This window comes from Ceratotherium simum, chromosome 1, assembly GCF_057802395.1.
Source record: "Ceratotherium simum simum isolate JZ-2026a chromosome 1, ASM5780239v1, whole genome shotgun sequence".
NCBI classification, from domain to species: Eukaryota; Metazoa; Chordata; class Mammalia; order Perissodactyla; family Rhinocerotidae; genus Ceratotherium; species Ceratotherium simum.
This window is the reverse complement of record NC_141900.1, coordinates 102272506-102285743: the sequence shown is the minus strand read 5'-3', so window position 1 is coordinate 102285743 and position 13238 is coordinate 102272506. Positions and strand designations below refer to the sequence as shown.

The following is a 13238-nucleotide window of genomic DNA, read 5'->3' as shown; positions in this document are numbered from 1 at the left end:
TGGACTAGACATGTCCATTCTCTGAGAAGCAACAATCAGTTACCAGGTTTGTGATGAACCAGAGGTTCAACTGTATCTGCCAAGGAAGATCCCAAATCACGGGAGTGTGTCTGTTTAGGATGGAACAATACATGGAGTAGATGACAAAATACGGCAGTGTTTTCCATGTGATTCCCGAGTAACAGAAATAGTAATGGCAATCATAACTTGATTTTATTGTGAGGTGTCCATTCAAGGACACTGCCTGCTAGGATTTTGTCACAGGGGCTTAAAAACTAGAGATTTAAAGCAAAATAAGAAGAGCAACCTAATTTATGCATTCACTAGAAAGTGTCCATACTCTTGCTACAACTATAAAAGAAACAGAACAAACAAATCATAACATCTGGCTCTAATTCCCCACCAAGGTGCTTACACACACACATAATATAGCCCAATACGTTGCAGGTAAAGCAGAGGAAAAATCTTTTGTAACAGCTGGTCACCACGGTATTATAGCTGATAGTTACAGATATTGAACAGGTCTAAGACTACATACATGGAACAATATTATCTCGTAGAATTCGATGAAAAATAAAACCAACAATCCCAATATGAAACTACTTCCCTGGTTACTAATGCTTCTTTCCATTGTGTTGATTACGTCATTACACGACTGGTGCCATGTACTTTCTTCCTTCAACTGCTTCAGGCGGGAATTTCAGAGAATTGGCATAAATTGAGATCTCTTTGAAAACTGGCAAATAATAGGTTCTCTTTGCCCCTTTCTTTTTCCAATTTACAGGACACCAAAGGAAATATTATATGACATGAACTAGTTACTACAATAGCCCGTTAAAAGTTGACTATATGCAAAAGGAAGAGAATGCTAGAGACCATATGTATGCGCATCAGCTTTTCTCAAGAAAAAATTTCCACATTCCAAGGGCTCTTCAAAATGTAGAAAACTTGCCCTGTTACCATGGGTTTTTAGAACACCTCTAAACACACACAAAATAAGACAGATATTACCTACAAATGTCAACCATTGCTTAAACTCTAAAAGCATTTTTTGTATTATTTTGTTTTCATACAGAAGGGGAAAACTCAGCTATAAAGAAATAGTAAAAAGTATTTTTTGTGGCAATCAGTCGCAAGAATTTTCTGTTGCTTGCCTCTCCCAACTTGTGCTGATATTTTAAGGATGTGCTCAAGAGTATGACGCAGGGTGCTTTTGTCCCTTTCCCTCCTCCCTAATAACTTCCCCCTCCCTATCCCATAGCCAAATAGACACCCCTCAAATGAGCCATTCCTTTTTGCTCTCATCAATGGTCTCTGTGAAATTGGGGTCGTTGTTCATGATGGCAGCATCCGCGCTCTCTGCTGACTCTGCTCCCTTCGCTTCATTGGTGTGGTAGGTGCCCTTGTGACGGAACATGTACCGAATGAGGAAGACCAAGGTGCAGAGGATGGTGAAAATCACCACAGCAATGACCCCTGATGGAGACAGGAGAAAGACCAGAGGTTAAACTCCAACACTTGTTTCCCCACTCCACCATGGTTCCCTCAAACACTACCCTCTTCCATAGAAAACCCAAACTCCAAAACAATAACAACAATAAAAACTGACAGAACTAAAGAAAAAAATTAGACCAATTCACAATTATACTTGGAGATTTCAACACTCTTCTCTCAGTAATTGATAGAACAATTTAACAGAAAATTGGTAAGAATTTAGAAGACCTCAAAAACACTATTAACAAAGTTGACCTAAGCAAATAATACTGATTCAACACATCTTTCTTAAAATATAGGAGGAAATACTACTCGACTCATTTTATGAGGCCAGTATTATCCTGGCACTAAAACCAGACGAACACATTACAAGAAAAGAAAACTATGGAGCAATATTCCTCTTTACTAAAATTTTAGCAAATCAAACCCACCAATATGTAAAAAAGAATATATTATGATGAAGTGGTGTTAATTCTAGGAATGCAAGATTGGTTTAACATTAAAAAATAAAGCAATACAATTTACCACATTAAGCAAATAAAAGAGAAAAACCATATGATCATCTCAATAGATGCAGAAAAAGCATATGACAAACTTCAACACCCATTCATTTTAAAGCCCCTCAGGAAACAATCAATAGAAGGAAACTTTCTCAATCTGATAAAGGGGATCTATGAGAAACCTACAGCTAATATCCTACTTAATAGTGAAAGATTAAATATATTCCCCCTAAAATATGGAACAATGCAAGAATGTCACCTCTCAACACTTTTATTCATGATTGTACTGGAAGTCCTAGCCAGTGCAATAAAACAAGAAAAAGAAAGAAAAAGTGTACAGATTGGGAAGAAGTAAAAACTCTCTTTATTCTGAGATGACATGATTGCCTATGTAGAAATTTCTAAGGAATATGAAAAAAAAGTTGCTAGAACTAACAGTAAATTTAGCAAGGTATACAAAAATCAACTGTATTTTTAGATACTAACAAGAAACACTTGGAAAATGAAAGTAATAAAATAATATCACTTATAATAGAACAAATTGAACACAGTTATTCACGACTGTGTAGTGAAAACCATAAAACCTTGCTGAGAGAAATTAAAGAAGACCTAAATAAATGCATGGATATACCATGTTTAAGGTCAATATTGTTAAGATGTTCATTTATAGATATAATACAATCACAATGAAAATCACAGCAAACTTTTTTTTCTGGTAGAAATTTATAAGCTGATTCTAAATTTTATATGACAATGCAAAGGACCCAGAATAGGCAAAATACTTTTGAAAAACAAAAAAGAAACAATTGGAGAACTTATATTGCTTATTTCGAGACTTACTGTAAAGACACAATAAAGCAAGTGTGGTATTGGCTAAGGAAAGATATACAGATCAACAAAGCACAACAGACAGTCCAGAAAATAGACATACACAATATAGTCTATTGACTTTTGACAGAAGAGCCAAGGCAATGAAATTGGCAAAAAACATAGTCTTTTTAACACGTGGTCTTGGAATAACTAGATATTCATTTGGAAAATAATGACTTTGATCTTTATCTCACACTATATACAAACATTAACTCAAAGTGATTATAGATTTAAAAATAAAAACTAAAGCTATAAAACAAAACATAGGAGAAAATTTTCACAACCTTGGGGTAGGCAGATTTTTAAGATAGGATTAAAAAAATCACAAACTATAAAAAGATTAGAAAAATTGGATTTTGTCAAAATTAGAATTTCCTGCTTTTAAAAAAATACCACTAAGAAAATGAAAAGGCTAGTCACAGACTGAGAGAAAATATTCACAATACAAATGTCTGACAAAGGACTTGTATTCAGAATATAAAAAGAACTCTTACAACTCAATAGCAAAAAGTCAAACAATCCAATTAAAGATGGGGAAAGATTTAAAGAGACACTTCACAAAAGATTTACAAATAGCAATATGCACAGGAAAAGATGTTCAACATTACCAGTCACCAGATAATTGCACATTAACACTACAATGAGATACCACTGTTCATCCACTAGAGTGGCTGTGTTGGTGAGATTGTGGAGCAACTTGACCTCTCAGATATTGATCATGGGAATGTAAAACGGTTCAACCATTTTGGAAAACTGCATGGCAATTTCTTATAAAGTTAAATATCCACTTTCTATAACACCCAGCAATTGCACTCCTAGGAATTACCAAAGAGAAATGAAAACTTTATGTTCACACAAGACTTATACAGAATATTCATAGCAGATTTATTCAAAATAGCCCAAACCTGGGAACAAACCAAACATCTATCAACAAGTGAGTAAACAAAACAAATTCCAGTACATTCATACAATGGAGTACAACTTGGCAATAAAAATAAAGGGACTATTGATACACGAGATCTGTGGACAGATCTCAAAATCATTATGCTGAGTGAAAGAAGTAAGGAGCAGCAGATTGCATACTATGTGATTCCATTTATATGAAACTCTAAAAGAGGCAAAAGTAACCTATGTGACAAAAAGCAAATTAGAGGTTGCCTTGGTTGGGAGTGGGGCAAGGGAAAGGATGGACAACAAAGGGGCACAAAGAGCTTTTTGCGGTTGGAAATGCTCTATATCTTGATTGTGGTGGTGGTTATGGGTGTATGCATTTGTCAAAAGTCACCTACCTGTTACACTTACATAAGTGCATATAATACTTCAATAAAGTTGATCTTAAGCCACATGCAAAAAAATGAAAGTAGACCCTTACCTTACACCATACACAAAAATTAACTCCAAATGGATTAAAGACTTGAATGTAAGACCTGAAACTATGAAACTTGTAGAAGAAAACATAGGCAGTACGCTCTTCGACATCCGTCTTAGCAACATATTTTCAAGCACCATGTCTGACCGGGCAAGAGAAACAATAGAAAAAATAAAGAAATGGGACTACATCAAACTAAAAAGCTTCTGCACAGCAAAGGAAACCATAAACAAAACGAAAAGACAATCTAACAATTGGGAGAAGATATATGCAAACCATACATCTGATAAGGGGTTAATCTCCAAAACATATAAAGAAGTCATGCATCTCAACAACAAAAAAACTAACAACCCAATTAAAAAATGGGCAAAAGACCTGAACAGACATTTCTCCAAAGAAGATATACAGATGGCCAACAGACACATGAAAAGATGTTCAAAATCATTAACTATCAGGGAAATGCAAATCAAAACTACAATGAGATATCACCTCACGCCTGTCAGAATGGCTATCATTAACAAGACAGGAAACAACATGTGTTGGAGAGGATGTGGAGAGAAGGGAACTCTCATACACTGCTGGTGGGAGTGCAAACTGGTGCAGCCACTATGGAAAACAGTATGGAGATTCCTCAAAAAATCAAGGGTAGAACTACCATATGATCCAGCTATTCCACTGCTGGGTATTTATCCAAAGAACTTGAAAACACCAATTTGTAAAGGTACATGCACCCCTGTGTTCATTGCAGCGTTATTCACAATAGCCAAGACTTGGAAGCAACCTAAGTGCCCATCAAGGGACGAATGGATAAAGAAGATGTGGTACATATACACAATGGAATACTACTCAGCCATAAGAAACGATGAAATCCAGCCATTTGTGACAACATGGATGGACATTGAGGGTATTATGCAAAGTGAAATAAGTCAGAGGGAGAAGGTCAAATACCGTATGATTTCCTTCATTAAGTAGTAGATAATAACAGCAATAAACAAACACATAGAGATTGGATTGGTGGTTACCAGAGGGGAAGGAGGGAGGGAGGAGGGCGAAAGGGATGATTTGGCACATGTGTGTGGTGATGGGTTGTAATTAGTATTTGGGTGGTGAAGATGATGTAATCTATGCAGAAATAGAAGTATAACGATGTACACCTGAAATTTATATTATGTCATAAACCAATGTTACTGCAATAAACAAAAAATTTAAAAAAAAATCAAGTTGATCTTAAAAAAGCAAAAAACAATGAGGATAGCGACCTTGATAAGACCGAACTTTGGACAATGTGATTTAAGCAGCATTCTGAATGTATTCTAATTTTATAGTCATATATATTTCTTATAGGCGTCTACTTTTCTTCATGTGAAAAAGAAACCTACTGGCTAAGCCAAGTTGATTGGCTGAGTTTAAAATCCTAGATATATTTTCCATATTAGCTATCCTCGGAGAGGTAGGAAACATCTTTATGAAGTAAGACAGAAGCAGGGAGAGAAGAAGTCAATGGGCCACAGGGCTATCAATATTGATCCAAACGAGGATCAACTGGATCACTAGGAGAGTCAAATTATTCTGCAGCTGTCCCTGGTTAGAAGAAAAGACCGGAATATTCTAGATACTCTGGCTTATTAATTTCCTGGTAATTTTTACTAAGGTAACTGAAGACAGCCTAGCATGGTCCTTCCCATTTTTGTAGTAAGCTATCCTGGACCATTTGGGATGCGAGAGGATGAGAGTAAGAAAAGATAGGAGAGAATAAAGAAATGTCCGGGCTGTTGCCATGACTGCCGACTTGCAAACTTAGATTCTGGCTGGCTCACCACTACCGTTCTTTTTTACAAGTCTGCATTAAAAAGTAGCCAGGTTACATTTACCACAGTTTTTCCACATCTGTATATCGCAATCTTAAGTCATATTTAAACAGCAAAATGAATAAAATACAAATCTAGACGACTCATTTTTTCCCTAGACTATGATTTTTATTGAAAATTACGACCACAGGTGAGTAGCCACGTGAAAGCCTGTTCTATATGTCACCTACCTCCAATGATAGCGGAGTTTCTGTTGACTCCATTTCTTATAGCTTGGCCTTGTCCTGGATTATATGGAAAATCAGCACTGGCTGTAGAGAAAGAAATGAAAACTCAAGTGTAAGCATCACGTATATCATTAATCCCAAGTAATCTGATACCTATTTCTTCATACAACTCTTCAACGCTTCCTGTTTTCCTAAATGAGATTTCATTTGGACCCATCTTGCTATTGTTTCCCACAAGAATCATAGCAACCTCCACATGTTCCTGCGGTTGTCTTTGCACAAGGCCCAGACAAGCACTATAGCTCCTTTGGAGGAATATTAATGAATCTTAGAACTACCTGAGCTGGCTTGTCCAGTTCCACTGACAGAAAAGCTTACATATTAGAAGACTTTTTCTTCCTTTTGGCTGAAATCTGTGTCCCATCCATTTCTATCCCATTCACAACTGGTGGCAATGAATATATTTGTAGATGAGCTTTCTACAGCTTACAGCACTAGTTTAAAAAGTAATCATGTCTTTAAATGAATATTTTACATGGCTCCAATAAAACATCATACACTTCAGGAATTTGTAAGAGGGTAATATTTCATAAGAGTTGAAAAGAATATTAACTGCCTAATAAATTTTCTATTTCTTTCTCTATTATAAAAAATAAGAACCAGTTATATTAAATTTAGACATTTCTCTAAGATAAAACAAATTTCAAGCACACAAAAGGCAAAAAATCCTGAAGTCTTTCTATAGGTCAGCAGAATATCTATTCTCATCCATTCAAGCTAATTCAACTTCAAAAACAATTTCACATTTGTTGGACTTCCATTTGAGAAGTTAAGGTTTCAGGTAAATCTTCCAACAGAAGCAGCTTCTTCTAGAACCATGGCTACTGAAAGGTACCAATTAAATATAAAAATTTTTAAAAGTAGTTATTTGGCATAATTGAATGTGCGCACACTGAGGAAACAGGTTTGTGGTATGATTCAGAGATAATCTCACTAAGGACTCAGTTTTTCTAACGCTAATTTCTCCCCAGGGCTATGGACTTCCAAGATTCCCCAGGAGAATGATAAAAAGTTGGTACAGCTCTTTCTCCTCCTTTTCCCTAGGAGATGTGGCAACCAAAAGGGAGATTCCAGATTCTACCAGCACATGCTATTTAATCCTTTCTCTCTTAGAGCTGGTACTCTTACTTAGGACCAGGAAAATTATTGTTTCCTAGATGTATCATACTCCAAATTCACTCAACCATCAGGGCCATTCAAACCTGTTAATTTGATTAAAACCATGGACACTAAGAAAGGTACAAATGCAAGGGAACTTAACTCCAAGTCCTCGGGACTTTTCACATTCCCCTAAATCTTTAACTGGTGGAGGCGGAAGAGACCTTTTGGTGGTATAATGCTTGTTTTAACTGGTCCAATCCTCAGTCTAGTCAGATGGGTGGGGAAATTTGTACAGGCAGAGCCAATGCCAAGCACAGTGCAATTGGCTGCTTTCCCAGTAGCTCACTTTCCCACGCCCCTTCAGAATTTTCTAGGGTAGACAGCATGGATTGACATTCAAAATTCCAAATGTTAGCCCAAGAATGCAAAGATCTTACATTTATAGGCTTATCATTTAATATTAGATTGATCATAAAATTATCATATGTGAATAAAACTGGCTCACATTAAAATATATAATGTTTTTAGAAATCTTGGCTTTCTTCTTTAAACCCGAGTTTTCTCTTCAGAGAAATATTATCAGTAGATGTGACAAATAAATTCATTTATTCATTCAACAAATCTTTGTAGAATATCTACTATATGTCAGGCATATAAGTGCTAGGGATATACAATAATCAATAAAACAGACAAAAATTGTTATTAATGAGAACTTTCCATGCCTCATTGAAGAATCTGGTTAATAGAGTTAAAATACTAATCTAAAGCATGGATGTGGTTTTAGTGATGACCCCATCCATTTACAGCGAATTGCCTGAAATTGCTTTGTAGCGACCACCCTGTAACTCACACACCCATAGAGCACAGTAAGACTTCGTTATCAATGCACATAATTCTCTGACGCAAACCACTCTTCAAAGACCGAGAGCTGCTTTTCAAGGATGAAAGCTCGTACCTTCACTGCCCATCTTTGGCGTAGTTTCCAGGCCTTTTGATGCTGTAATCATCCTTCTCTGGACACTACTAGTCCATGTCCTTTAAAAAAAGTCAGCAAGCTTCTAAGTGGCCTAGCTGGGATGAGAACCCAGATAGGGTTAATCCCAAAGTGAATAATCTTCCCTATCCCGCCTTTTGAGGGCTAGGAAGAGTCAGACAGGTGAGCTGTTGAGGAAGTCCCAGCTTCCAGACAATTTAGCTTCGGTGGAGCCTATGGGAGAAGCAGCCTTTTTTAGGGGACACGGGAGAGAAATTTGTTTTGGATGTATTGAGTTTGAGGTGCCTCTAGGACTCCCGGGTGGAGATACCTACTAGACATTTGGATATTTTGTGAGTAGGTCATATTCCTCATCTCCTTTTGATAAACATAGAAATCTTCATGTAAACATGTAAATCTTCAAAATACCTTAAGTATGGCGACAGAAAATTACAGTGGTAATTTTGTTATTATTCTATTGTGTGATATTCATGGTACTATGAAATGATTGGCTTTTCTGCTTCAGGTGGTGTGCATGGTAGAGCACAGCAGTTTCTCTCTGCTCCAGAGGGATCTCTCTGATCTCTTCCTTATGGCTTTGCATCCTTGGCCACAAAACTGCAGGAAAACACAGGTGCTCAGAGATATTGATACACTTCTTCTTGGGTCCCTTGAAGTTGTTGATATAAACAGTAGTGGAATGTGTGGGTGTGACCTGGGATGACCCAAGGAAAATGACAAGAGCTGGAAGAGAACATTTAAAAATATCGTAGGATTGCCTTTGGTATACAATCCGAACTCCTCGGCATGGGATGAAGGCCTCTCTGAGCTGAGTTTCTCTCCTGCCTCTTCCTCACAGGACCACTTTTCCAACTTAATATTCTAGGCACACGGATTCCTGATGCTTCAGGTCGATGTGCCTTTGCTCATCCCTACGGCACTCTCTGTCTCAACATGTGGTTTGCCTTTCCTCTCTTTGTCCAATAAATCTTACCTATTTCCTGAAACTATCCCCAGCCGCCTCAGATTAAATGTCTGGCCCTCTTTTCAATGACTATACCCTTAATTCTTGTCACTCCTTATATGGTAATCATCCTTTTAAAGGCAGAGGCCAATCTTACACAGGTTTGCAGCCCCAGTGACAAATAGTGCAGATACGTAGCGAGAGCTAATTGGATGCTCGTTGACTGGGCTAATAAAAATCAATCTATTAAGAGGTGTGTAAACATTTGTGTAGCCTCTTCTAATTATAAAGTCTCCCATGCAGGTATAATTTTGAAAGTCAGCTGCCTAAACTCAACTCATCCCTTAAAGCAAGGCAGCATTCTTATTCTTCCCAACAAAGGAAACGAACATGTAGAAGACAGAAAAGCTACTAGTGATTCCCATGTCCACTAGTCTTTGGTTACTATCAGAAAACAATCAGTGGAAAACTCTTAGGTACAGCAGAAGTCCTTACGAAATTCAAGGGCAGGGTTCTGTTTTTTGCATGAGCATCTCCATTTTCATGGCTTTATTTATAACTTAAGCCCAGTTGTCCTAACGAGTGTGAATGCTTACTCCCTTGAGGAAAATCCATTTTATTCTGGCAAGCAGAGTGATTGCTATTTTGACAGATATATTTCAAATGATTTCATTGTAACTGTCCTTTCCCCTGGGTACCAACATTCCCTTGGAAATGCACGTAGAGAAACACAGAGACCAAGCGACGCTACTGAGACTAAACCACAAACCTCACTCAGGATGCATGCTCCATTCTCTGCTGACTTCCATGCCCCACCCCCCACATTTGCTAGGAGAGCCGAGCAACTTAGGTGGTGCTGGAGTATCAAGGAACCTATATTTTGGGAAACGTTGTGGGTAGGTCCAAAATAGACTTTAGATAGTGACAGTCTCAAGACCAGACTTGCATCAAATAGGCAAAGAGTATATGCGATATATTTTTCTTCTGGATCCCCAAACGACACCACATGACGATACCCAGCAAAGCGTGGCTCTCTTCCAGCCCTGATTTCGCATCTCACAGAGGCATGTGTGTTTCTGCTTGTTTCCCTTGCGCATGTCCTTCTTGTCTGGTCATCCCCATCGTATTGATAGACCATGTTTCCCTGGCACCACTCGGAGATTAGCTCTCCTCCCCTCCTCCAGCCACCGTGGGGCAAGCAGGACATGTTGCTGCAGGAATTGGTGATGGGGGATTCTTCTCCCATGAACATGCTTACTGAACAGCCTGGCTGAGGCTTCAGAGCCATATGTGCACTCCTGCCCTCCTCACCCGCAGAGAAGGCAAATCTATCACAGAGCCCAAACATACTCAGACGCGGATCACATTCACACTGTAACACGCAGACCTTCTTCCCTTCCACTGTCTTTATCTTCCACGTGAGAAGCAATCTGACAGCTCAATATTGGTGCACTTTTCCCTTCCTCCACCTTCAGGTGGAAAAACAAGGAAATAACAATGAACATACTTTGAACGAGCAGGCCCCAGGGAAAGTGTTCCCGTAATTATACAGATACAGTAAAATGGTCAAGTATTGGGTGAGTAAAAATACATTCCCCGCCAAAATAGAAAACATGAATGTTTTGTTCCATTTCTAAAGGCTTTTGCCCTTCCTCTGCTGCATTCTTGGGAGGATTTGTCAGAAAAGCAAACAACTGTCTAATTAGCACCTCTTCTATGTGTGGGTTGGGCAGGGGCGAGTGTGGTGTCCTTCCCTTGGCAGAAGGGACAACCGGGGCTCTTGAGTGGCAGTGACAAGTTCTGAGCCTCACCTGCTGCAAGAAGAGAGGCATTACACAATGAAGATCCCCAGTGGCCATGCAGGTCGTCCATATGTGACAAGCAGTGAAGCTCTAAATTCTAGGATGGTGTGGAATCAGCCATCATTTGGACTACACTCTCCTCACATTTAAGACTCTCTAGGGCTCAGAGTAGCAAGTGGCTAGTTGTGGTGGAATCAACCTAGAAGTGTTTTCCTTCCATTGTGGCATACAAAAAGTAAATTCCCATGAAATTCAAATCTCACAAACAAGCTGTTGAGGAAATAATAATAATAATAATAGCACTTCCTACAAGTCAGGCACTGTTTTAAGCCATTTTCATCTTCATATGAACCTTGTGAGGTTGGCATATTCATCCCATTTTTGACTAAACACTGGTCTGCGGTCCCATGACCAGCAGTAAGTGGTGGAGCCAGGGTTTAAACCCAGGAAACTGGCTCCAGAAACCACTTGCAAAACACTAAGCTGAACGGCTTCTGACGAGAAAGCACTGGTCTACACTGGCTGGATCAAATTATTGACACCACTGCATGGTCTTAAGGCAACCAACTAATTTAGCCCAGTTGTTTTCTCTGTGGTTGGTGGGCTGTCTCGGTAGGCCAACGATATCTATAGGCTTCTGACTGCACTTGTCTGCCTTCAAAAGCTGAGCATAAGAGACAATTTATCTGACGAAGGATAATTCCACATGATGACGGTATCAGCTGAACAACGTGGTAAACTAAGAACTCTGAACCAACGTGGTGGAATAGAAACCCAATATTCCCTTGTTCCAGATGCGAACCCCTCATGGGCCCAAACAGCACAGAGAGAATGGTTATCACCATTACAGAAACACTTCAGAAATCATGAGTAGGGCTAACTGTGCTTTAAAACATTATTGTCGGAATATAATTTTTGATCGCATTCACAGAATGTGAAAAATTAAATAGAAGAAAGTTTCAAGGCAGGTGCTTAAGTACAATAAACTGATATAAAAGACACAGTTGTAAGAACAGAATATTAAAAAGAGATTTGAATTCTTTAGCCTCCAATTTCTTGCCTGCCCCATTGAGAAGGTGGGGAGAAGATGAGGTAGTAAAGCACAGTTTTACTGCAGAAGATAAATGAGGTGCTGAGGTTCCTATTTACTAAATTTCAAAATGTGTAAAATTGTAGACTTTAGGCTCAGAAACCAATTGCAAATAAAACACACATTTAAATGCATATAAAAATAAATTGAGATTATCTAACATATCCCCTCCTCCCACTGAAAGGCACTAAAAGCTTCAGGTTGTCATATATCAGGCCTAAGAAAGTTAGATAGTAGCTGACATCTAGAGAAAATATTGCCATGGAAACCACTTGAGAGCTCTAGCATCTAAAGTGATAATTTGAGACAACAAAACTGCTGCTATTAATTATAATTTAATTTAAATTGCAACATTATTTTTGCAGTGGGGTCCAGGCTGGATGATGTATATATGCCATTGTTTTTCCCAGCTTCTTTGTTTCATTTCATTTGATTCCCTCTTGAAATCTGAGCAGAAAATTTCTTCAAATAATTTGTTTTAGCCATTCATTATTGACTGATACTTTAGAAACAGATATGAAAACAAATGGTTGCCAACTAAGATGCTGAAGATATAAGGGGACACTGTTCTATTTTAAGAGAGACTGTTGCTGATCACATTTTCAGGAGGGAGAGATTTCTCAAGGCCAGCAGGTTTTTATCCAGGAGAGCAATATGTGGCACGTACCTCCGGAGCCTCAGTCTCGTATTTCTACCTATATCCTTCACCCCAGTGTCTGCAGAAAGGTAGCCAACCAGAATTTCTGATTTCAAATGGGGCAGAGATTACGAATTTTTGGCTTCTGACTTGAGAAGTTAAACAAGCCTCACATTTCCAGCTTCTCAATAGAGCGGGAAAACGGCAGCCGCTTGCGTGAAGTGTCGCACTGTCTGAGATCCAGTCACCAAAAGAGGTTACATCAGGTGAAAAGAGGGGCCGGCTCAGTGGTGTAGTGGTTAGGTTTGTGTGCTCCGCTTCAGTGGCTTGGGGTTTGCAGGTT

General features: G+C 38.5%; 1 protein-coding gene across 1 annotated transcript in view; it reads right to left on the bottom strand.

The window, feature by feature from the left end:
• Nucleotides 1–194: 194 nt before the first annotated feature.
• The window catches only part of CNTNAP2 (contactin associated protein 2), a 1356851-nt gene continuing 1343807 nt past the window's right edge, over nucleotides 195–13238 (bottom strand). The window contains exons 23-24 of the mRNA XM_014787667.2: nucleotides 6272–6352; nucleotides 195–1476 (exon numbers count right to left, since the gene is read on the bottom strand). Of these exons, the coding sequence (XP_014643153.2) occupies nucleotides 1277–1476; nucleotides 6272–6352 (281 nt within the window). The 3' untranslated portion in view covers nucleotides 195–1276. The remainder of the gene's footprint in view (nucleotides 1477–6271; nucleotides 6353–13238) is intronic.